Genomic DNA, 19,135 nt, shown 5'->3' with positions numbered 1-19,135 from the left:
AGGGACTGGGCAGAGTAAGGCCTGGAGGAAAATAGTTCCCGGTCCTTTGCTGTTTCCACCTCAGCCCCAAAGAATGTTCTCCATGGGCTAATGGGAGTCAAGATTCAGACAAAGGTGGGCAAAAGCTAGAAGAGGCAGCAGAGTGGCTGGGGCCTGTCTCTAAAGAGATTATGGGACTTCAGGTGAGTACCGCTCACCTGAAGGCGGCTGAGTGTTTAACATGCCATGCCCTCTCACCAGCCTGGGAGGAAGGGTTTAAGGATGCTGTCATTGCAGGATGCCCGGATGATTGTCTCCCGGTTTCAGATGCAGAAGCTGAGGCCTAGAGAAGCAGAATGGTGTAGTGGATAGAGCACGGGCCTGGGAGTGAGAAGGACCTGGGTTCTAATCCTGGCTCCACTACTTTTCTGCTGGGTGACTTTGGAAAAGTCCCTTAACTTCTCTGGGCCTCAATTACCTCGTATGTAAAATGGGAACTAAGACTAGTGAGCCCCATGTGGGATATGGACTGTGTCCAACCTGATTATCTAACCCAGTGCTTAGCTCAGTGCCTGGCATGTACCATTAAAAAAAGTCACATGATTTATCCCAGCTTACCCAGAAACAGACGGCAGAATTCCATCCATTGCCAAACTCACTTGCTGCCCCATTCCTATGAGCTACTGCTAAGGCTTGGTAAGAAAAGAAGGAAACCACAGAAACAAGGGAGGAGGGGGGAATATGAGACAGGATGTGGTTTATTGCCCTTTCATTGTCATTTAATTAATAGCAGAGACAACCAGAGTCCATCCAGGCAGCACCTGAGGCTTCAGGGCATCAGCCTGGCTATCTCCTGCAGGCATTCCCAATAAATGAAAGCAAACCTTCGCAAATGAGCATCGCCGTCCTGTTTCAGTTCTTCAAAGCCTACGGCAAGGAGGGTCAGTGGGTCAGAACACAGGAGTGTATCCTTCCCACTATCCCCACATTCTCTCCCCTACTTTATGGAGCGGGGTTAGGGCAAGTAGTGTTTCTGGGACAGTGGAGACAAGGAAATACATGCCTAGCAGCCTCCAGCATCCTGAACCTGGGGAGTCAAAGCCATTTCTATACCCGCATTTCCCCCCTGTGAGGGATCCAATGGGAAAAGCTTTGGGGTTTCAAACTCTGGGGGCGTTACCGTTCTGGTTATCCCTAGCACCTCTGATCCCTCGACTTACATCGCTTCAGGATAGTCAAGTCTTCTTTCGTCAGGTAGAAGCAGAGTTCGGAGAAATACTCCTGGATGATGACTCCTGGGATCAAATCAAAAGGGGGACATGGGTCCACATCGACGGACATTGAACAAAAACGTCTCATATGCAAATCTGGGAGAATGCTCTGTCTTTCCTACAAGCTTAGTGGGGCTGGCTTGGGGTGGGAGGAAGGGGTGGGTAGGGGTGGGGTCGGGGGGTGGGGGGGTCTTTAAATGGTGCGCTCAGTGAGGGCCCCTGCAGGAGGGAGGGCTGGGAAGGTCATGGGGCAGAACAGGCTGATCCATCTGGGAGACCTGGTGACAATGGCCAGGCAGAGGGACATGGGACACGGGATTTTGCCACCGGTATTTTCAACACAAACCCCAGTTCTAACCAGGCCAGATGACAATAGTTAGTAAAGGTGGTGGAAGGTTTGCAGAGTCTACCAATGAACTTAATGGCAGCGTTTTTCATATTTTTCTGGGAGCTTTTCAGGTAACTCATGGCCTGCAGGAGGAACAGGTGATGATTTCCAGAATTGTTCTCCATCTAGGAAGGGAAGAGGAGACTGGTATGAACTTCCAACCACAGAGGACATGCAGGACTCAGCAGGCCCCACACAGCCTCCCGGAGGTGTCTTGTTAGTTTGGGGGTGGAGGGATATCCATCTGGACTTAGCCCAGGAACCTGGACGGCCCTGCAAAGGTGGAGGGGGGTTCCAGCTGCACTCCAGTCTCTGGCCCTCTGCTTCCTCCTCAGCTTCTCCTCTTCTTCTTCCCCTCCTCTGCTTCCACTTCTGCTTCTCCTCTTCCACTTTTTCTCTGCTTCCCCCTCTCCTTCTCTTTTGCCTCTCCTCTGTTTCTCTTCTTCCTCCTCTGCTTCTCCCCTCAAAAATCCCAGAGTTGGGCCAGTCTTCACCATCTTTCTCATCATCAGGGAACAGTAACTGTTTCACCTACTGTCCCTCCCTGTCTTTCCTTCTCTCCCTCCCTGTTCTCTCCCTCCAGGAGGGATACCAGATTCTGCTACTTCCAGATAGCTCGGCTTCTTCAGCCCACAGGCTCCGGTCTGTGTTCCCCTTTCCACCCCACCATAGGAGTGAAGGACGAAGAGCTGCTCTAGAGGCTTTGGGGAGCACTCTGCAGTCCTCTCCCAGTCCCACAGCACCCCATAACACCCCCACCTGGCCGGAGCAGGCTCTCCTCTTGGGTGCTTGTGCCCAGCTGGCTAGAAGCCCACTTGGGGGAGATTTCCTAGTAATGAGGCAGATAGTGGGGGCCTAGAGGAAAGAGTGTGGTAGTGGGAATCGGAGGACCTGGATTCAAGTCCTAGCAGTGCCACAGGCCTGCTGTGTGGCTTGATCAAATCATTTTCTGGGCCTCAGTTTCCTCATCAGTAAAATGACTATAACAATTCCTGTTCTCCCTTCCCATTTAAACTGTGAGCCCCATGTGGGACAAGGACTGTGTCTGACCTACTTATCTTTTCTCTACCCCAGTGTTTAGTAAAGCACTTGGCACACAGTAAATGCTTAACAAACACCATTATTATTATCATTATTTTTATGAATACCTACCTCTCCCTACCATATAGGGAACGTTGGAAGGATACAGTGAGATAGGTTATCTGGAAGTGCTTTGGGAAAGTAAAATCAAGATACCAGTTGGAGGTATTCTATGATACTCTTCTTCCCCCTAAGGCTCTCAGGGTTGTGGGGCACTGCAGGACCCGGGAGGTATGACGAGACAGTGTTCAACTCCCAGTGGAATCCCCATCTCCCGAAGGAGATGACCCAGGGCCCAACCCCCGGCTTCACCCGCACTGCCCCAAATGCTGTCGGTCCATGGCCTCTGGCCCCAGGCTTTGGCATCGGGGGGAACGCTCTGGGGAGCCACCGGGGTCGGTCCCTTACCAGGTAAAGAAACACGGCGCGCTGGGCGCTCAGGCCGTGGCCCCAGGCCAGCTGGCTGAACAGCTCCTTCCCAAACTCCCACTTGAGGAGGATGGCGCATCTCATGAAGGTGGACTTGGTGATCTGCAGGTAGAGCAGGGTGGGGGAACGGGAGCCCAGATATTGGGACCCTCTTGTCTGGGAGGTGAGTGGTGAGAAAGTCCAGAGACCAGGAGGCCACAGATGGTGTACAGTGACCCCTGGCCTTGCTCCCAGCTCACCTGGGTAATTGGGGAGAATGACAGCGGCGTGGCCCGAGCAGGAGGCTCAGCCAACAGCCTGTTGGCAGTTTTGTAACCCATCTCCACTTCACCCCATGGCGCCCCTCCTTGCCTAGCCAACCCTCTACCCTCCCGGGAGGAGCTGCAGGAACTGGGGTGTGATGGGGTTGGCGGGCAGGGTGGGGAAGCCAGGACTCCGGCTGGTGAGAGTTTGGAGAAGTGCAGGCCGGCTTTGGAAGGAGGGGAGGCATCCCAGCCCCGCACCACCTTGCTACTGGGCTCTTACCTTTACCACCTCCAGGTTTCGGTCAACCAGATGGAAGAGGAGGGGGATGAGACTTCTGAATGCCTGGCTCTTCATGGTCTTTCTGTACCTCTGGCCCCCATTGTAGATGACATCTCCAAAGAGGAGAATGGCTGCCCTGCGCACCTGGTCTCTCTCCTGGGGAAGACACACCCCAGGAGCTGGTTGGAGCCCCGTGGGTCAGGCTCCTCCTTCCCCGTCGGCAGGCTCATCCGTTGGCTGCGTACCCAGCCTCGGCCTCTCTAGATTCACTGGGCACCACGCACTCACATCCTCAAAGAACAGCTGCAGCTGGGAAGCCACCTTGATGATGATGGACCCAGCTCCCTGCAGCTCCAGACGGGAGAGGATCTCTGCCATTACGCTCATCGCACCCAACACAGCCTGCTCGCTGTCCTCCAGGATGTGGGCCAGTAGAGGGACCAGCTGGGCTCGGAGGAGTTCACCCTAGAGGAAGGAAGGAAGAAAAGAGGAGGAGAAGGAGGAGGGAGAGACCACCACAGGAAGGTCACTCAGGACCTTCAGGATATCAATTCAGGTCTGCCTGGGAGGCACTAGATAGTGCCTCCAGCCTCGCCTGCACATACGGAGAGTTATTCCCCATTGCCGCCCCTGGAAGTTGGGGAGCTTCATTGGGGGACTTGGGTGGGATGCGATGCTTGGGGTGGGCTGAGGGAGGCCTGGGTACCTGACCTTCTCTGGCTGCAGTGCCAGGCTGCTCAGGCCCTGCAGACTGACCCCCCGCACCAAGGGGTCAGCATCATGGCCAGCAGCATTCAGGAAGCTCAGGATGGCACGTCGGGACAGCTTTTCCACTGTGGTCTTGTTCTGCAGAAACTGGAAAGGGGTTGTCATGGACCCCCACCCGTCCCTTTCCTCATCACATGACATGCCAAACATGGGCTGTACCTTCACACCAAGCTTCACTCCTTGACTCTGGCCACCACTCTCCCGACCCCTGCTTCTGGATTCATTTGGCAGTCACACAGACAGTTGACCCGGGCCTGCCTTAAGCTCTGGGATTGGGCTAGCCTGTCACAGGGCTGCCTTGGAGCAGCTGGCCTCAGGGTTCTGAGACAGAAGTTGAGCAGGCTGGGCAGAAACTGGTAACCCTGAGCTGCTCTAACAACTTCTGGGATCCTACTGAACACCAGAGCTCTCTGGTTGGGACCCAGACCTGAGTGGTCTCTCTGGAGCTGTCAGTTCTGGAATCTGCTGGAGCTGGATGACACCCCCACCCCACCCCTAGTCCCCTGTCAATGACAGTGGTTCTTTAAGGGCTGACCAGAATGCAAGGGGTTTTTTTAAGGGCTGACCAGAATGCAAGGGGAATAGGCAGAATCAGCCCCGTGTTCAGGAAGGGGAAACTGCCACCAGGAGCCTCTCATTTGGCCCATTCCATGTTCCTGGAACCCAGCCTTCTGCCATGACCAGTGACCTCTGGCAGAGAGAAGATGCCCTGGTATCACAAAACAGCAGAGTGGGTGAATGAGGTCATCACCTTCTTCCCCTCCCTCTACACTATTTGACCACCCCACAAAGGTCGCTCTTGGCTCACTTCTTGGCAGCCTCCAGAGGAGAGCCCACAGTCTCCCCCGATCCGCTGACCTCCCCCTTGCAATCTGGGGCTGCCCTTGCTTGGAGGTGGTGGGTCACTCCAGCCTAGGCCAAGGTCTCACTTCTTACTTCTGTGAAGATGAGGATCCCCACCAAATGGTTCCGCTCTTCGGAGCTTCTCAAGCCCTCGGCGGCCTGGTCCAAGATGCCCTTGATCTCGCAGTCATAGTGACTCATGGCCCTGGTGGTAATCCAGAAGTCTCCGACTCACCTCGTGGAAGGATTGGGAGGAGGGCTGAGGGGCCTGATTGGGTGTGGACAGGGAGGGGAGCCATAGGCCAAGCTCTTTCTGTACCTTGCAAGCACAGTCACCCCCTGGGAATAGGTCTCCACTTTTCCAAACAAGTCCCAGCCCTGCTGTAGCTTGACAAAGGAGAATACCTCCCAGTAGTCTGTGGTCCAGATGAGGCCTTTCAGAGCCTCCAGGCATGTCCTGCAGGCAAGAAGGGCAAGAAGCAGAGGGCCATTCCCTGCTGATACCTGGTTTGCCCTCCCTCTTCCTCAAAACTCTCCTAAAACCCCACCTCCTCCAAAAATCCTTCCCAGACTAATCTTGCCTAGTGCTCACTGCCCCAATAACCCCAGGAATCCTCTGGCATTGTGTATGTCAGGGTTTCTATATTTCTGTCACTGGGGCTTCTCTTTTCCTCTTTGGTGCTCTCCGTGCCAAGATTCTCCCATCGGACTGCCAGCTCTCCCTCTTCTGACCCTGAAGGAGGGGATTGCTGGAGAGGCACTAGGGAACCAGGGAAGTGACATGGCAAAGTGGCAGAGTGCTTGTCTAGGAGCTGGAGGACATGGGATCGAGCCTCAGCTGGGCCACTAACCTGCCGTGTGACCTTGGGTGAGTCACTTAACTTCTCTGTACCTCAGTTTCCTTATCTGCGAAGTGGGGATATTAATGCCTGCCTTCTCTACCTATCTCACAGGGTTGTTGTGAGTGCTGAAGTGAACTAATTTAATGTGAGAGTGCTTTGGAAATAAAGCGCTATAGAAAACCGGAGAAGCAGTGTGGCCTAACGGAAAGAGCCCAGGCCTGGAAGTCAGAGGACCTCTGTCATTTGTCTTCTGTGTGACCTTGGACAAGTCATTTAACTTCTCTGGCCTCAGTTACCTCATCTGTAAATTGGGGATTTAGACTATGAGCCCCATGTGGGATAGGGACTATGTCCAACCTGAATAGCCGGTATCTATCCCAATTCTTAGTACAGTGCGTGGCGTATAGTAAGCAGTTAACAAATACCATAAAACAAATAAACAAAACAAACAAAAAAAAACCAGCCTGGCAGAGGGAATTACCTCCATGGGCTGTGGAACTTGACCTCAAGGGTTTCCTCAGAGATGCTGCCTGTGTTGCCCTCAACAATGCCCAGCTCGAACAGGTACCGGAACTCAGTCAGGAGACCCAGGAGGAGACCGGGAAAGGCAGAGCAAATTGTCGACCGGAACTCTCGGATGTAAAGAAGTTCATAAATGGTATTCAGGGCCTACAGCAAAGGAAGAAGGGAAAGACACCCTGTTGTGAAGAAGGCTTTTCATCTTCCCATCTCCATGGAGCTCTTCCTGTCCAAAGGAGGAAAGGACTGGACTCCTGCATCAGGAGAAGGGGGACATCCCTCAACAACCCCACCTCGCCCTGGGCACACCTTGGGGGCCCTGAATTCTTGCTGATTGCGTTCAAGTTACTGAGCTGCCTTTCTGAACAAAACAAATGAGAGATCTTGATTCTGGACCGCTCCCTGAACTAGCAATTCAGTCCAGTCTGCCAACCCCCGGTTTTCAGGATGTGATATGGATGGGTCCCCACTGAAGAACTGGGGGATATTTTCCTATCAGTAAGCAAGATGGTCAGTGGGGTCAGCGTCAGTCAAGCCAGGAGTATTAAAAGTGATTTCTCCTTAATGGATGGCTTGCTAAAAGGCCCAAGCCCCATCTTGTCAGAGGTCAGAATTTTGCCTTATAGAAAATCTCCCTGCTGGGAGATGAAGCTCTCAAGAATATTTAAAATTTCTTGTCCTGCCTTGCAAGGGGGAAGAAGGAAGTCTAAAAGGTTCCTGGGCTACTCACGGCCAGAGTTCCCAACTGGGTCTTTTCCTGCTGAGCTTTCTCAATGTCATTGCAGGAAGGCCGGTCCCTCAGTTCCAAGGACAGTATTGTGATCACCCTATGGGCCATCTTCTCCTCAGCTCCCAAGGCTTTCCACATGTTGATGGCCTGACTGGGAACGGAAGCAGGCATGAGGCCCATGGTCAGAGGTCCCCGCCAGAGTCTGAGGTCCTTGCCTCCTTGGGGGCACAGAAACGTGACTTGCCTAAGGTCACACAGCAGGCAAGTAGTAGAGCCAGGATTAGAACCCAGATCCTCTGACTCCTAAACCCGTGAACTTTCCACTAGGCAGTGCTGCTTCTCTTGCTCTCTCTTGCCTTTCTCCCTGGGCCAGAGGGAACTTTGAGTAGCTGGGAGGCAGAGCTGGCTTGGGAATCCATGCAATGGCATTTTCCGAAGCCGGAACCAGGACTAAAACCCAAGCTGCCTCCTCAATGAATCAGTCACATTCACTGAGTGCTTACTGTGTACAGAGCACTGAACTAAACCCTTGGAGAATACAATATAACAGAGTTGATAGGCAGTTTTCTGCCCACAAGGAACTTACAGTCAAGAGAGGAGCTTACTTACAGTCTAGCCTCCTGTTCCTGTCCTCTCTGTGCTTTTCTTTGACTTGACTTCCCTTTCTCCTCCTTGATTCCTTTAGTCTCACCTCATCTCTCTTCACAGGCCCACCACTTTTCCAGAAGCCCAGAACCCAACTGAGAGCCAAGGGACCCTCTGGGAACCACCGGGTCCCAGAGAGCTCTCCTGACCCAGACACTTCATTCATTTCCATTAAGGCCTTGCAGTCCAGGCTCCCAGGCTCCCCCTGGCTCTCCTGTTGACCCTGCTTCCTCCCTGGCCTCTTGCTGCCCTTATTAAATCTCAAAAGCCAGCCAAGCTTTGGGCTCCTCTGGGCCCTCATGTCAGGCAGGGCATGCTCAGTAGCCAGGAGCGGGATGACGATGCCTCATGACTCTAAAATACAGGGGTTTCTGATCTGATCTGATCTGCCATCTGTCTCCTCCCCTCAGACCCGACCCCTGGGGCCCTGGTTGCCTCGCTCTCCTTCTGACCCTGGGCACCCCAATACCTTTGGAATGGCAGGGAGAAGGTGAGCAGAGCCTGGACCACCTTTCTGGGGTGCTGCTTTCCCAGAAGGCTCAGTGCCAGCTGTATGTCCCTCTGGACGTCTACATAACCGATGGAGGAGATCTCCTTGTATAGGTTCTTGACGAGGGTTCCCACCTGGAGAGGAGCAGAGCTGTTAGCCCCCGGACTATTGGGACTAGAGAGCAAGATAGGAGGGAAAGCATGAGTCTGAGCTGGAACTTTGGGGTGGGTGACACTCCTGAGACTACTGGGGGAACAACTCCCCACTCCCATCCCCAGGGCTGTGCCCTCCCCCACAAAGAAAGGGAAGACTTGGGGGTCGAGGGATTATGTGCAATTAATGAACTATCCCAAATGAAAAAAAAATACCTTCTTCCACCACCTCTGGCCTAGGTATGAATTCAGGGACTAAAGGAATTCAGGCTAAGACTTAAGGAAGTCAGGTTAGGCCTTGGCTTAGGTTGGGTAGGGACTGTCTGTATATGTTGCCAGCTTGTACTTCCCAAGTGCTCAGTACAGTGCTCTGCACACAGTAAGCGCTCAATAAATACGATTGATTGACTGATTGGCCCAAAGAGCAAGGGCTGATTCTCTGCTCTCCCTTAGGCTGTGGTTGGCTGGGTTTCCCTGGGACACCGTGTCTAGAAGTGGGAGCTCTGCCATCCCCCATTCTTGTCCCAGAGGACCCCGCAGGCTTTGTCTGAGGGAAGCTGAGTCCAAGAGGGTCAGAAAGATTGCTGAAGAAATGGTGAGGATAGAACAGAGTGCTCTGCCTTGGCTAGGCCAGGACCTCAGCCCACACCCAGAGCCTGAGGATTCATTCAGTCATTCAGTGTATTTATTGAGCACTTACTGTGTGCAGAGCACTGTACTAAGGCTTGGGAGAATACAAAGCAACAATAAACAGGCATAGTCCCTGCCCACAGTGAGCTTACAGGCTTACAGTCTAAAGGAGCTCAACCGGAGCCCCCAGGCATCTGTCCCCTGCACCCAGTCCCTGCCCCGTCATCTCTCCCATGAGCCTCTTACCTGCTGCATCCTGGGCCCATACATCTCTAGCACGACCAGCAACATTTCAGATGCCACCTCCCGGCGGCTGAGGTTGGGGATCCTCAATGCTTCCAGCACTGTGCTGATCAGGTCGCTGAACTCAGAGTCTGAGAAGTACATGCCGAAGGCCTGCAGACAACCGTGCCACCCCCTTCAGAGGAGGTGATGCCGTCCTGCCGGAAGGCAGCGGAAGAGAAGAGCTGACCCCTCCAGCCCTTGCACAGCCCACAGTTTCCATTTCTGTCTGGCAGCCCTGGCACAAGGGCCAAAGGACGCGGTACCACGGCCCTCCTTCCTGACATGCCACTTCCTACCACCCAACCCAGGGGAGCACCCATCATAGGGCCCAGGTCCCAAGAGTGGAGTGTCCTTCCACAGACTGGAGAGAGTGGCGTGTGGGCACCCCCTGGGTTTCAGTCCAGCACCAAGTTACCTTGATCAGCTGGGAATTGGAGATGATCTGGTCACTGAAGTCCGGAAACTGGCAGTTCTTACATCGGGCCTGGCACCTGGCTGAGGAACCCTTCCCTGATACTGTCAGCGAGAGGCACACAGTGATCACTCTACAGGCAGCAGCCTTGGACACAATAAAGCCAACTCTCTTATCGTTAGGGCTCACGGGGGCAGGGAGAGAGAGCCAGGATAACTGAAGCCCACCCATCACCACCCAAGAAGCTCCAGGTCGATAATAGCTGCAACCTTGGACTTGAGCCAACAAGGAGACCCTTGGGATGGGTCTGAAATATCTGGGATTTTCCATGGCTCTCTGGGGGGCAGGGGGAGAGGAGGTGGGAGAAGGGACCCCAGCCAGCCGATGGGAGGAGAGGAGGGAGGAATGGACAGCCAGTCAGTAACCACTGCAGTGGATAACTGAGGGCATTAGGATAGCCAAGCTTCCTCTGGGGCTAGAGAGAAAAGTGAGATCTTGCCATAGCATGGCTTTTCTTACCCTTCTGCTGCAGAAGCAGGAGCTGGTGGAGGAGGGCAAGACCTTGTTGGGCATTCTGCTGGATATCTTCCACAGGGTCTCTCAAGAGAAGACCCAGAAACCCCACCAAATGCCCCATCCTAAGCACAGGTAAGCTGGGCTAGGAAGAGATGAAACCCCTGCATCAGGAGGTTTGTTTCTGCTGGGGAGGGCAAGGTGGGGATCCCCAGGCTGGGATTCATAGACTGGCTCCCCATTAGCTTTGCTGAGGGGAGTTATAAATCAACCAACTGGTGGTATTTGTTGAACGCTTACTGTGGGCAGAGCACTGTAGTGAGAGCTTGGGCTTGGGAAGAGAATAATAGAGATCTGAGCCAACAGTCTGGATAGCTTGGGCCCAAGTCAGGTTAGGTGATGGGATGTCAAGCTTGCCCCTGGAGGAAATTAAACTAAACAGGGGTCCCTCCTGAAAAATCCAATTAGGAGAAAAACATAATGGCTTTAGGGCAGAGAAACAAACCTGTTCTGAGAGCCCACAAAGCACAGGGGAGGACAATCGAGCAATCATCAATCAATTAATGGTATTTATTGAGCACTTACTGGGTGCAGAGCATTTTACAAGCACTTGGGAAAGTACAATACCATACAGTTGGTGGACATCAATCAATCAATCGTATTTATTGAGCGCTTACTGTGTGCAGAGCACTGTACTAAGCGCTTGGGAAGTACAAGTTGGCAACATATAGAGACGGTCCCTACCCAACAATGGGCTCACAGTCTAGAAGGGGGAGACAGAGAACAAAACCAAACATATCAATAAAATAAATAGAATAGATATGTACAAGTAAAATAAATAAATAGAGTAATAAATATGTACAAACATATATACATATATATATGTCTCTTCCTCCCTTCAAGGCCCTACTGAGAGCTCACCTCCTCCAGGAGGCCTTCCCAGACTGAGCCCCTTCCTTCCTTTCCCCCTCGTCCCCCTCTCCATCCCCCCCGTCTTACCTCCTTCCCTTCCCCACAGCTCCTGTATATATGTATATATGTTTGTAATATGACAAGCTCTGCCTGCAAGGAGTTAATTCATTCATTCATTCAATCATATTTATTGAGCACTTACTGCATGCAGAGCACTGTACTACTACTACTAATAATAATAATAATGGTGGCATTTATTAAGCGCTTACTATGTGCAAAGCACTGTTCTAAGTGCTGGGGAGGTTAAACAGTGATCAGGTTGTCTCATGTGGGGCTCACAGTCTTAATCCCCATTTTACAGATGAGGTAACTGAGGCACAGAGAAGTTAAGTACTTGGGAAAGTACAATACAACAATGAACAGTGACATTCTCTGTCCACAACAAGCTCACAGTCTAGAGTCAAGAAGACAAACATCAATACAAATAAAGAAAATGACTGATATGTATGTAAGTGTTTTAGGGCTGGGAGAGGGGAAGAGCAAAGGGATAAATACAATTTCAGACATGTACATAAGTGCTTTGGGGCTGGGAGCGGGGAAAAGCAAAGGGAGAGCCAAGATTAAAATAAGATAGAGAGAGGGAAACTAGTAGAGTAAAAGGATATGTATGTCAGGGATGTGGAGTTGGAGTGAGTATCAGAAGGCTTAAGGGGTACACCGCCAAGTGCGTAGTCAGGGAGGGGAAATGAGGGCTTGGTCAGGGAGGGGAAATGAGGGCTTGGTCAGGGAAGGTCTCTTGGAGCCCTATCCTTGGGGAGCTCCACTTGGAAGTGGGGAGAAAGGATGGCCCTCTCACCAATCTACATGCCTCTTCCACTTCAATCCAGGGTCATGTGAGAACGGGCTGAAGAGTAGGTGGAAAAATCCGGGAAACTGCAGGACTCAGCCTGCCCTGGTGATCATGAACATGCTGCACCCAGAAGGAGGGTGACCACCAAATGTGGAGCCAGTGGGGTCCTCGCCGGGCTGCGGGTACTCACATTGAGACTGAGCCGTTCCACCGTTTCCTTGAGGAGTAGGATGCTACTCCTCATGGCCCTCTGGCGCTCATGGGCTCGGTCGGACTGCAGCCAGGTCTCCAGGTGCTGTTGTGGAACAGGAAACCCAGTGGTGAGAGGTACAGCATCTTATCTCCCAGCCAGCCTAACCCAGCTCACTTTCCCTCCAGAGTATTCGTGCTCGAAAGGGTTGGGTTTGGGCCGGGGGCAGCCAGGGGGGAATAGTGGCGGAGTGTGCAGTCTTGCAGTTCTACCCTCCCAACTGCCTCAGATTGGAAACGGAGAGATAGCAGCAGGAATCATCTTTCCCTAGGTCATCCTGTTCTTTTATTCACCTTTTCAGGTCTAGTGTTACTCCCAGGTGTCACAAATCAAACTCTCCACCACTGGCCCCTCCTTGCCTGTCTGCCTCATTTCTTTTCCCCGTCCATCCCCACCCTCTGACCTCAGGCTCTCCTTCGCAGGTTAGCTAACCTCATCACCAGTGCTCCACTTGTCAATCCTGACCATTGGGCTCTTCCTCAACCTTAAATGCTTTCCCACATCTTCCCAGTCCTCTATATCTCATCCTCTTTGCTCCTTCAGAACTCTGCTAAGACTAACTGACTCCTTGATGCCCTCCTAGATTAACCCCTGTGCCTGGCATTCTGGTGATTCCAATTCCCAGGATTTATTTAATTCTGGAAATTAGGCTCTAAGCCAATGAGGTTGCTGAACTGATGTGCCCCCCGGTTATGGTACTTGTTAAGCACTTACTATATGCCAAGCACTGTTCTAAGCTCTGGAATAGATGCAAGAGAATTAGATTGAACCCAGTCCCTGTCCCATGTGTGGCTCAAGCTCTTAATCCCCATTTTACGGATGAGAAAACTGAGACACAGAGAAGTCAAGTGACTTCCCAAGATCATATAGCAGACAAGTGTCAGAGCCAGGATTAGAATCCAGGTCCTTCCGACTCCCAGGCCCCTGCTCGACACACTAAGCCAAACTGCTACAGAAATCCAGGGCCGAAGGGGCATGGGCCCACAAATCTTGCAGTGATGGAAGAAGACTGAATCAACCCTATAATGTTCTATTTAATCCAATAAGACCATGGAGAGTAAGGATGCTTGAATTGTTGGTACAGCCGGGAATTGTCATTGCACCAGAATAGTTTGGCATAAAACAGCTACCAGAACAGTTCTTCTAGCAGCCTAAGCCAAGTTTCAACTACTGCAATTTCAATCCATCTTTTTCAAATCCTTTTCAGGTAGGAAGAAGCAGTGATCAATCACTTCCCTTCAGCTAGAATCCCTGATCACCTGAATGTCATGCCTAAATCTCCTCCTCACTCCTTTGTCCCCAAACCTTCAATCCATCAATGGTATTTATTGAGCCTTTACTGTGTGCAGGGCACTGTACTAAGCACTTGGGAAAGTACAATACAACAGAGTTAGTAGGCGTGATCCCTGCCCACACGGAGTTTATAATCTAGATGTGGGGGGACTTCCCCAGAGCACTCACCTGGATTAAGAACTGCAGTGAACCACTACTGGGATTCTCTGCTATAAAGCTCTGAAGGAGCTGGTCCGGGGCTTGCACAGTCTGGGTGAACAGAGTCTGGTTGGGAGGAGAAGCCACAGTCCACAGGTAGGAAGCACCATCTGCTTGATGAGTTTCCCAGTTGTTGGTGGCTCTGCTGGCTAGGAATTTGCAGGGAAGAGGGGACTCCTAGCAGAACCCCCGGTGGACCACCCCTTCCCTCCCACCACACAACATATGCACACACGCACACACACACACATGCACGTGTGCACACACGCACATACACACGCACGCCAGGCTGAGACTAGTGAACTGACAGACAAGGCCGCATCACCTGGCTACTGGGGGGTTGACTCTCCAACATCTCTGTTGCTGGGAGGGTGAAGACGGCATGGAGGCAAGTGATGAGCATATTAGATTCCCTCTCCTTAGCAAGGATTGGCCGGAAGTTGCTGGCCCGAGAGAGACAGGAGTCATGGCCAAGCTCTGACCAGAGGTGACCCGGAATCTGGGGGTAGCTTGGTGTGGCAAGAAACCCTGGGGCCGGGGTTGGGGGTGTGGGGGTTTGGAAAGAGAAGTCTTCCAGTGGCTGGACTTTGGCTGACCTGCCTTCAGGGAGGTCAATCTACGTCTAACCCTTTCCCCACAGATAAAAGTCTTGTCCATCTCCAAGAAGAAAATTCCCTTAAGTGTTCACCCATTTCAATTCCCAACAGACCTTCCTGCCCCAGAAGTTCTTTCTCAGATCCAACCTACACCCCTTGCGCTGATTTCAGTGAAGCTGGCGATGAGCGGCTCCATCACCTCCGTGTTACAAACCTTCAGGGCCACCAGCCCTTTCCCTTTCAGTCAGAATACTCCCAGTTAATCTTTCCCTCAGGAGTTTTAGTCTTTATAGCCACATGGCAGACTCTCCTCTGACTTCTCTCCAAGTATTCGTATTTTACCCAAATGTGGTCAAAATAGTCTAGTAGGAGCCTGACCAGTGCTGAATAGATGGGAAAGATTTTGAAAGACTTTAGGGGCAACTATTTTTGTTGGAGAATCTTGTCTTCTTCCTGGGCCCCTGGACGTGAACCTGAGCTCCAGGCTCACCTCCTGGGCCTACAGAAGGAGGGAGAATGAACAGACCCAAGGGCACAAGGAACGGCCTATGATGTCTGAGCGTTCAGGGCCTGAGCTGTAGTGTTGGGCTGGGCCTTGGGGGAATACCTGAATCCAGCAATGGCCAGGAGGGCCTGCTGCCTGAAAGTGGTGGAGAAGGAATCCGGGGGCTCATTTTGAATCAGCACCTGAGAATCCCAGAGACATAAGAAAAGCAGTGAGCCGGAGGCAGCAGCCCTGTCTTCCTTTGGAACACACGGAGAAAGAAAGCTTCACCGAAGATCTGGGCCTGGGGATGGCATCCCTTCAGGGATTTGGAACAAATTATTTCCAAATGAGACTTTGCAGGTTATTTCTAAATTTTGAAGGGGGGAGGGACTCTGTCCTTCAGTTACCTCAATTGTAAAAATGGGGATTAAGACTGTGAGCCCCATGTAGGACATGGACTGTGTCCAACCTGATTAGCTTGTATCTACTACAGTGCTTAGTACAGTGCCTGGCACATAATAAGCGCTTAACAAATACCATAAAAAGAGGGGGAGAAGATCAGTGTACTCTCCTCAGTCAGACTTGAAGCACTCTCTCATCATCAACCTTCAAACTCCACCTAACCCACTGACCCTCTAACTGCCCCATCCTCTCCAACAAACGGAACTTCCAACGGTCCTCATCATTCAACAAACTGAATTTCCCACCATTCTATCTCCTTGGCTAACGGAACCTCCGACTGTCCCTGCAACCAACTGAACTACCAACCCATCCCAACTTCCCAGCCAACTGAACCTTCAGTGACTCCTATAATAATAATAATAATTTTGGTATTTTTTAAGTGCTTACTATGTGCCAAGCACTGTTCTAAGCGCCGGGGAGGATACAAAGTGATCAGGTTGTCCCATGTGGGGTTCACCATCAATCCCCATTTTACAGATGAGGTAACTGAGGCACAGAGAAGTGAAGTGACGTGCCCAAAGTCACACAGCTGACAAGCAGCGGAGCCGGGATTTGAACCCATGACCTCTGACTCCAAAGCCTGGGCTCTTTCCACTGAGCCACGCTGCTTCCCAGTCCCTCAATCAGCTAAAACAACTCCCCTCCATCCTATCAACTGACCATACCCAGTGATCCATCTACCCAATTGTGTATCCTACCAGGCCACACCGTGGGAATCTCAACCGCCCCTCAGTTATAGTTAGAGAAGCAGTGTAGCTCAGTGGAAAGAGCACGGGATTGGGAGCCAGAGGTCATGGGTTCCCATCCCGGCTCCGCCACTTGTCAGCTGTGTGACTTTGGGCAAGTCACTTAACTTCTCTGTGCCTCAGTTACCTCATCTGTAAAATGGGATTAAGACTGTGAGCCCCACGTGGGACAACCTGATCACTTTGTATCCCCCCCAGCGCTTAGAACAGTGCTTTGCACATAGTGCTTAACAAATGCCATCACTATAGCTCACTAAAGAAATCCTCCAGATTTTGTTAAAAGGGAAACAGATTCCAAATGACCCTTGGTAGGACAGAGGCAACACTCTTCATATACGACATACCACCACTCTGCCCACCTTGAAAGCCTTATTAAAATCACATCTCCCTCCAAGAGACCTTTCTGGACTGAACTGTCATTTTCCCTAACTCCCCATGGCTTCTGCATCTTCTACACACTTGGATATGTACCCTTTAAGCACTTGATATTCAGCCCACCCTCAGCCCCAGGGCACTTATATACAGATCCATAATTTATTTTAAAGTCTGTCTCCCCCTCTAGACTGTGATTTCCTAGTGGGCAAGGAATGTGTCTACCGACTCTGTTATTTTATACATTTCTAAGCGCTTAGTACAGTGCTCTGCACCCAGTAAGTGCTTAATAAATACCATTGATCGATTGATGGAGTGAAACACTCGGGGTCCCCCTAATGCTAGTTTTGTCTGGCCATGACCCCTCCCTCAGCAATCCCCTGAAGCACCCTTCCTGTTGGTAAGGGCTTTGAAACAAGGATGTGAGCTCACTCACCACAAGACATTCAATCAGTTCGGGGATCTGGCCGAATTTGTGGCTCTGGGCTCCAGTGCCCCTCTGCAGTGCCTCAGAGAGCATCATCACGGCCCTCAGTAAGCTGCCTTTCAGGACGTCATCCTAAACCAATCGGGAATGAAGCACACAAGGCCTCCAGCTGAATTTCCCTGACAAACCTATGACCCAGAAGGAGAGAGAAGAATGCACTTCCACCGTCTTCCGACATCTCTCCCCTCCAATCTGACAGAGGGGCCTCCTAGGCAGAAGGTAGAACCACCGCCCCTTCATCCTGTCTGGCTGGTCCTCAGCTCGGGGGCCCCTACCCACCCAGGTATGGACAGGCTCTTCAGAATCCCTTGCCCATTTAAAGGGAAGGCAGGGGTGGTTCTACCCCCCAGCCCACTCCCCTGGGCTGACTCAGGGGAGAAAAGATGGGGAATCAGCCCCAAGGTGGAAGAGATTCAGTTTCAATCCCTGCCCTTCAAGTTTCACCTCACACTGGATTCCACCTTCCTTCTTCAAGCTCGTTATGGGCAGAAATCATGTCTACCAAATCTGTTATATTGCACTATCCCAAGTGTTTAGAACAGTGCTCTGCACCTCGTAAGTGCTCAATAAATATAATAGATTGACTGATTTATTCAAGGATTGAGAGCATCCTAGGTAGTTGAGTGTCTCTCTAACATTTCCACAAACAGGAGCCTAGTCTCAGAAGCCAGTTTATCTGACTGACTATCATTTGCTGTCTGAATTCCTGCATTAATGGAGGCAGCTGAAGCAGAGACCTCTTCACCCTAAGCAAATGGCAGGAGCTAAAGCAGCTGTAAGGGGAAGGGAAAGGAAGTTTAAGTGAACGACATTTCAGGCCAGTTTGGAATAATAATCAAACACTTATTATACTCCTGTAAGAGATGAGGAGAAATAGCCCTGCCACTACTTATCACCCACTGGAGTGTGTCTCGCCCATCACCAAGGCAGGGGAATTCACCATTCTTCTGGCCCAGCCATAAATTAATATTCATTCCCTAGGAGTCTTTTCCTCTAGCTTGTGAATTACCCAGCATTTATGGAGCCCCCATTGGGAGTTTGCAGGGTCCTGTACTTGGGAGTCACAGAGAAAGAAGAAGACACCCAATCTGCTCTGGGGAAGCTGGGAGTCTTCAGGAGAAAGCAGGACACACAGCTCAGCCCACAGCATCTCGGGCAAACATACAAATGCATGGTAACCGGTGTTGGGGGATGATGACAGAGGGCTAGAGAAGGCATAATCCCATCTCAAAGGCCTGAAAGTCTAATGAGAGAGAGATGAGTCAAAAACAGCACACTTTATGCTGCCTACTGGGAAACTAAGACATTAGTCCCTGCTCTCTTAAGCCTGATTCAGGCACGGACACGCCCGGCAGGCAGAGGCAAAGGCACTCACACATATATAAGGAAACATGAGAATGGCTGGCTCAGAAGGGGGTGGTCTTCATACCCAATAGCTGCTCCAGAAGTAGTACACCATCTGGGAAGTGATGTTGTCCACCCACGGGAGAAGCTGTTCCTTGGCTTTGGCTGCCATTTGGCCATAGACCAGCAGGGTGGTACTGGACGCCCATCTCCAGTGCTCATTTTCAATGACCTGGGAAGGAGGGAAAAGACAACAGGCCTCATTGCACAATCTTCCTTGGGCTTCTTCCACTGAACAATCCACCTGGTCCCTTCACTGCAGCCAACCCTCTCCCTACCGGGAGGGAATGTAGCAAATCGTGTTCCCCTTTTGGCCTCTGGATCAGTCTCCTCCTGGGAGAGAAGGGGAGGTTGTGGGAGTCCTGCCTACCCCGCTGAAATTGGGGGAACACTGGGGTGGACCACAGCAGTCTGTAATCCCTTAACAAAACAGAGAGGCAAACTCAGTCTTCTCCTTCTCATTCATTCATTCCTTCAATCACATTTATTAAGTGCTTCTGTGGAGCCACCCAGTCGGGCAGCTGCAGGAGAGTTGAAGAGCGCCCTTTCAGCGATTCCATCCCAATGCACAGCCCAG

The 19,135-nt window shown here is 51.6% G+C and overlaps 1 protein-coding gene across 7 annotated transcripts; it reads right to left on the bottom strand.

Moving 5' to 3' along the window:
• Positions 1-730: 730 nt before the first annotated feature.
• LOC119940299 (maestro heat-like repeat family member 5) lies at positions 731-17,226 on the bottom strand. Of its 7 annotated transcripts, none has more exons than XM_038760487.1 (20): positions 17,104-17,226; positions 15,208-15,287; positions 14,330-14,447; positions 13,975-14,070; positions 12,454-12,558; positions 10,508-10,646; positions 9,992-10,092; positions 9,538-9,687; positions 8,489-8,643; positions 7,375-7,525; positions 6,607-6,794; positions 5,603-5,740; positions 5,377-5,488; positions 4,384-4,527; positions 3,961-4,137; positions 3,673-3,828; positions 3,127-3,249; positions 1,661-1,763; positions 1,200-1,274; positions 731-906 (listed from the first exon to the last, which is right to left on the bottom strand). In XM_038760487.1, exons 1-20 carry the CDS (start codon positions 17,188-17,190, stop codon positions 809-811), a joined length of 2,496 nt encoding a protein of 831 aa, XP_038616415.1. In that variant the 5' UTR covers positions 17,191-17,226; the 3' UTR covers positions 731-808. The 7 variants fall into 7 exon arrangements, with proteins under 7 accessions (XP_038616415.1, XP_038616416.1, XP_038616420.1 ...); XM_038760488.1 differs by having other exon boundaries at positions 13,975-14,055; XM_038760492.1 differs by having other exon boundaries at positions 14,330-14,367; positions 17,104-17,186.
• Between the last annotated feature and the right edge of the window lie 1,909 nt (positions 17,227-19,135).

This window comes from Tachyglossus aculeatus, chromosome 18 (genome assembly GCF_015852505.1).
Source record: "Tachyglossus aculeatus isolate mTacAcu1 chromosome 18, mTacAcu1.pri, whole genome shotgun sequence".
Taxonomy (NCBI): Eukaryota; Metazoa; Chordata; class Mammalia; order Monotremata; family Tachyglossidae; genus Tachyglossus; species Tachyglossus aculeatus.
Note: the sequence above shows the minus strand (reverse complement) of the source record. Positions and strands in the feature narration are given on the sequence as shown.

Coding starts and splice junctions, on each gene's coding strand:
- LOC119940299 (XM_038760487.1), bottom strand. CDS start 17,190: ATGATGCTCTCTGAGGCACTGCAGAGGGGCACTGGAGCCCAGAGCCAC. Junction 10,093..10,507: donor CCTGCTTCTGCAGCAGAAGG/GTAAGAAAAGCC, acceptor TCTCGCTGACAG/TATCAGGGAAGGGTTCCTCA. Junction 5,489..5,602: donor GGGGTGACTGTGCTTGCAAG/GTACAGAAAGAG, acceptor GATTACCACCAG/GGCCATGAGTCACTATGACT.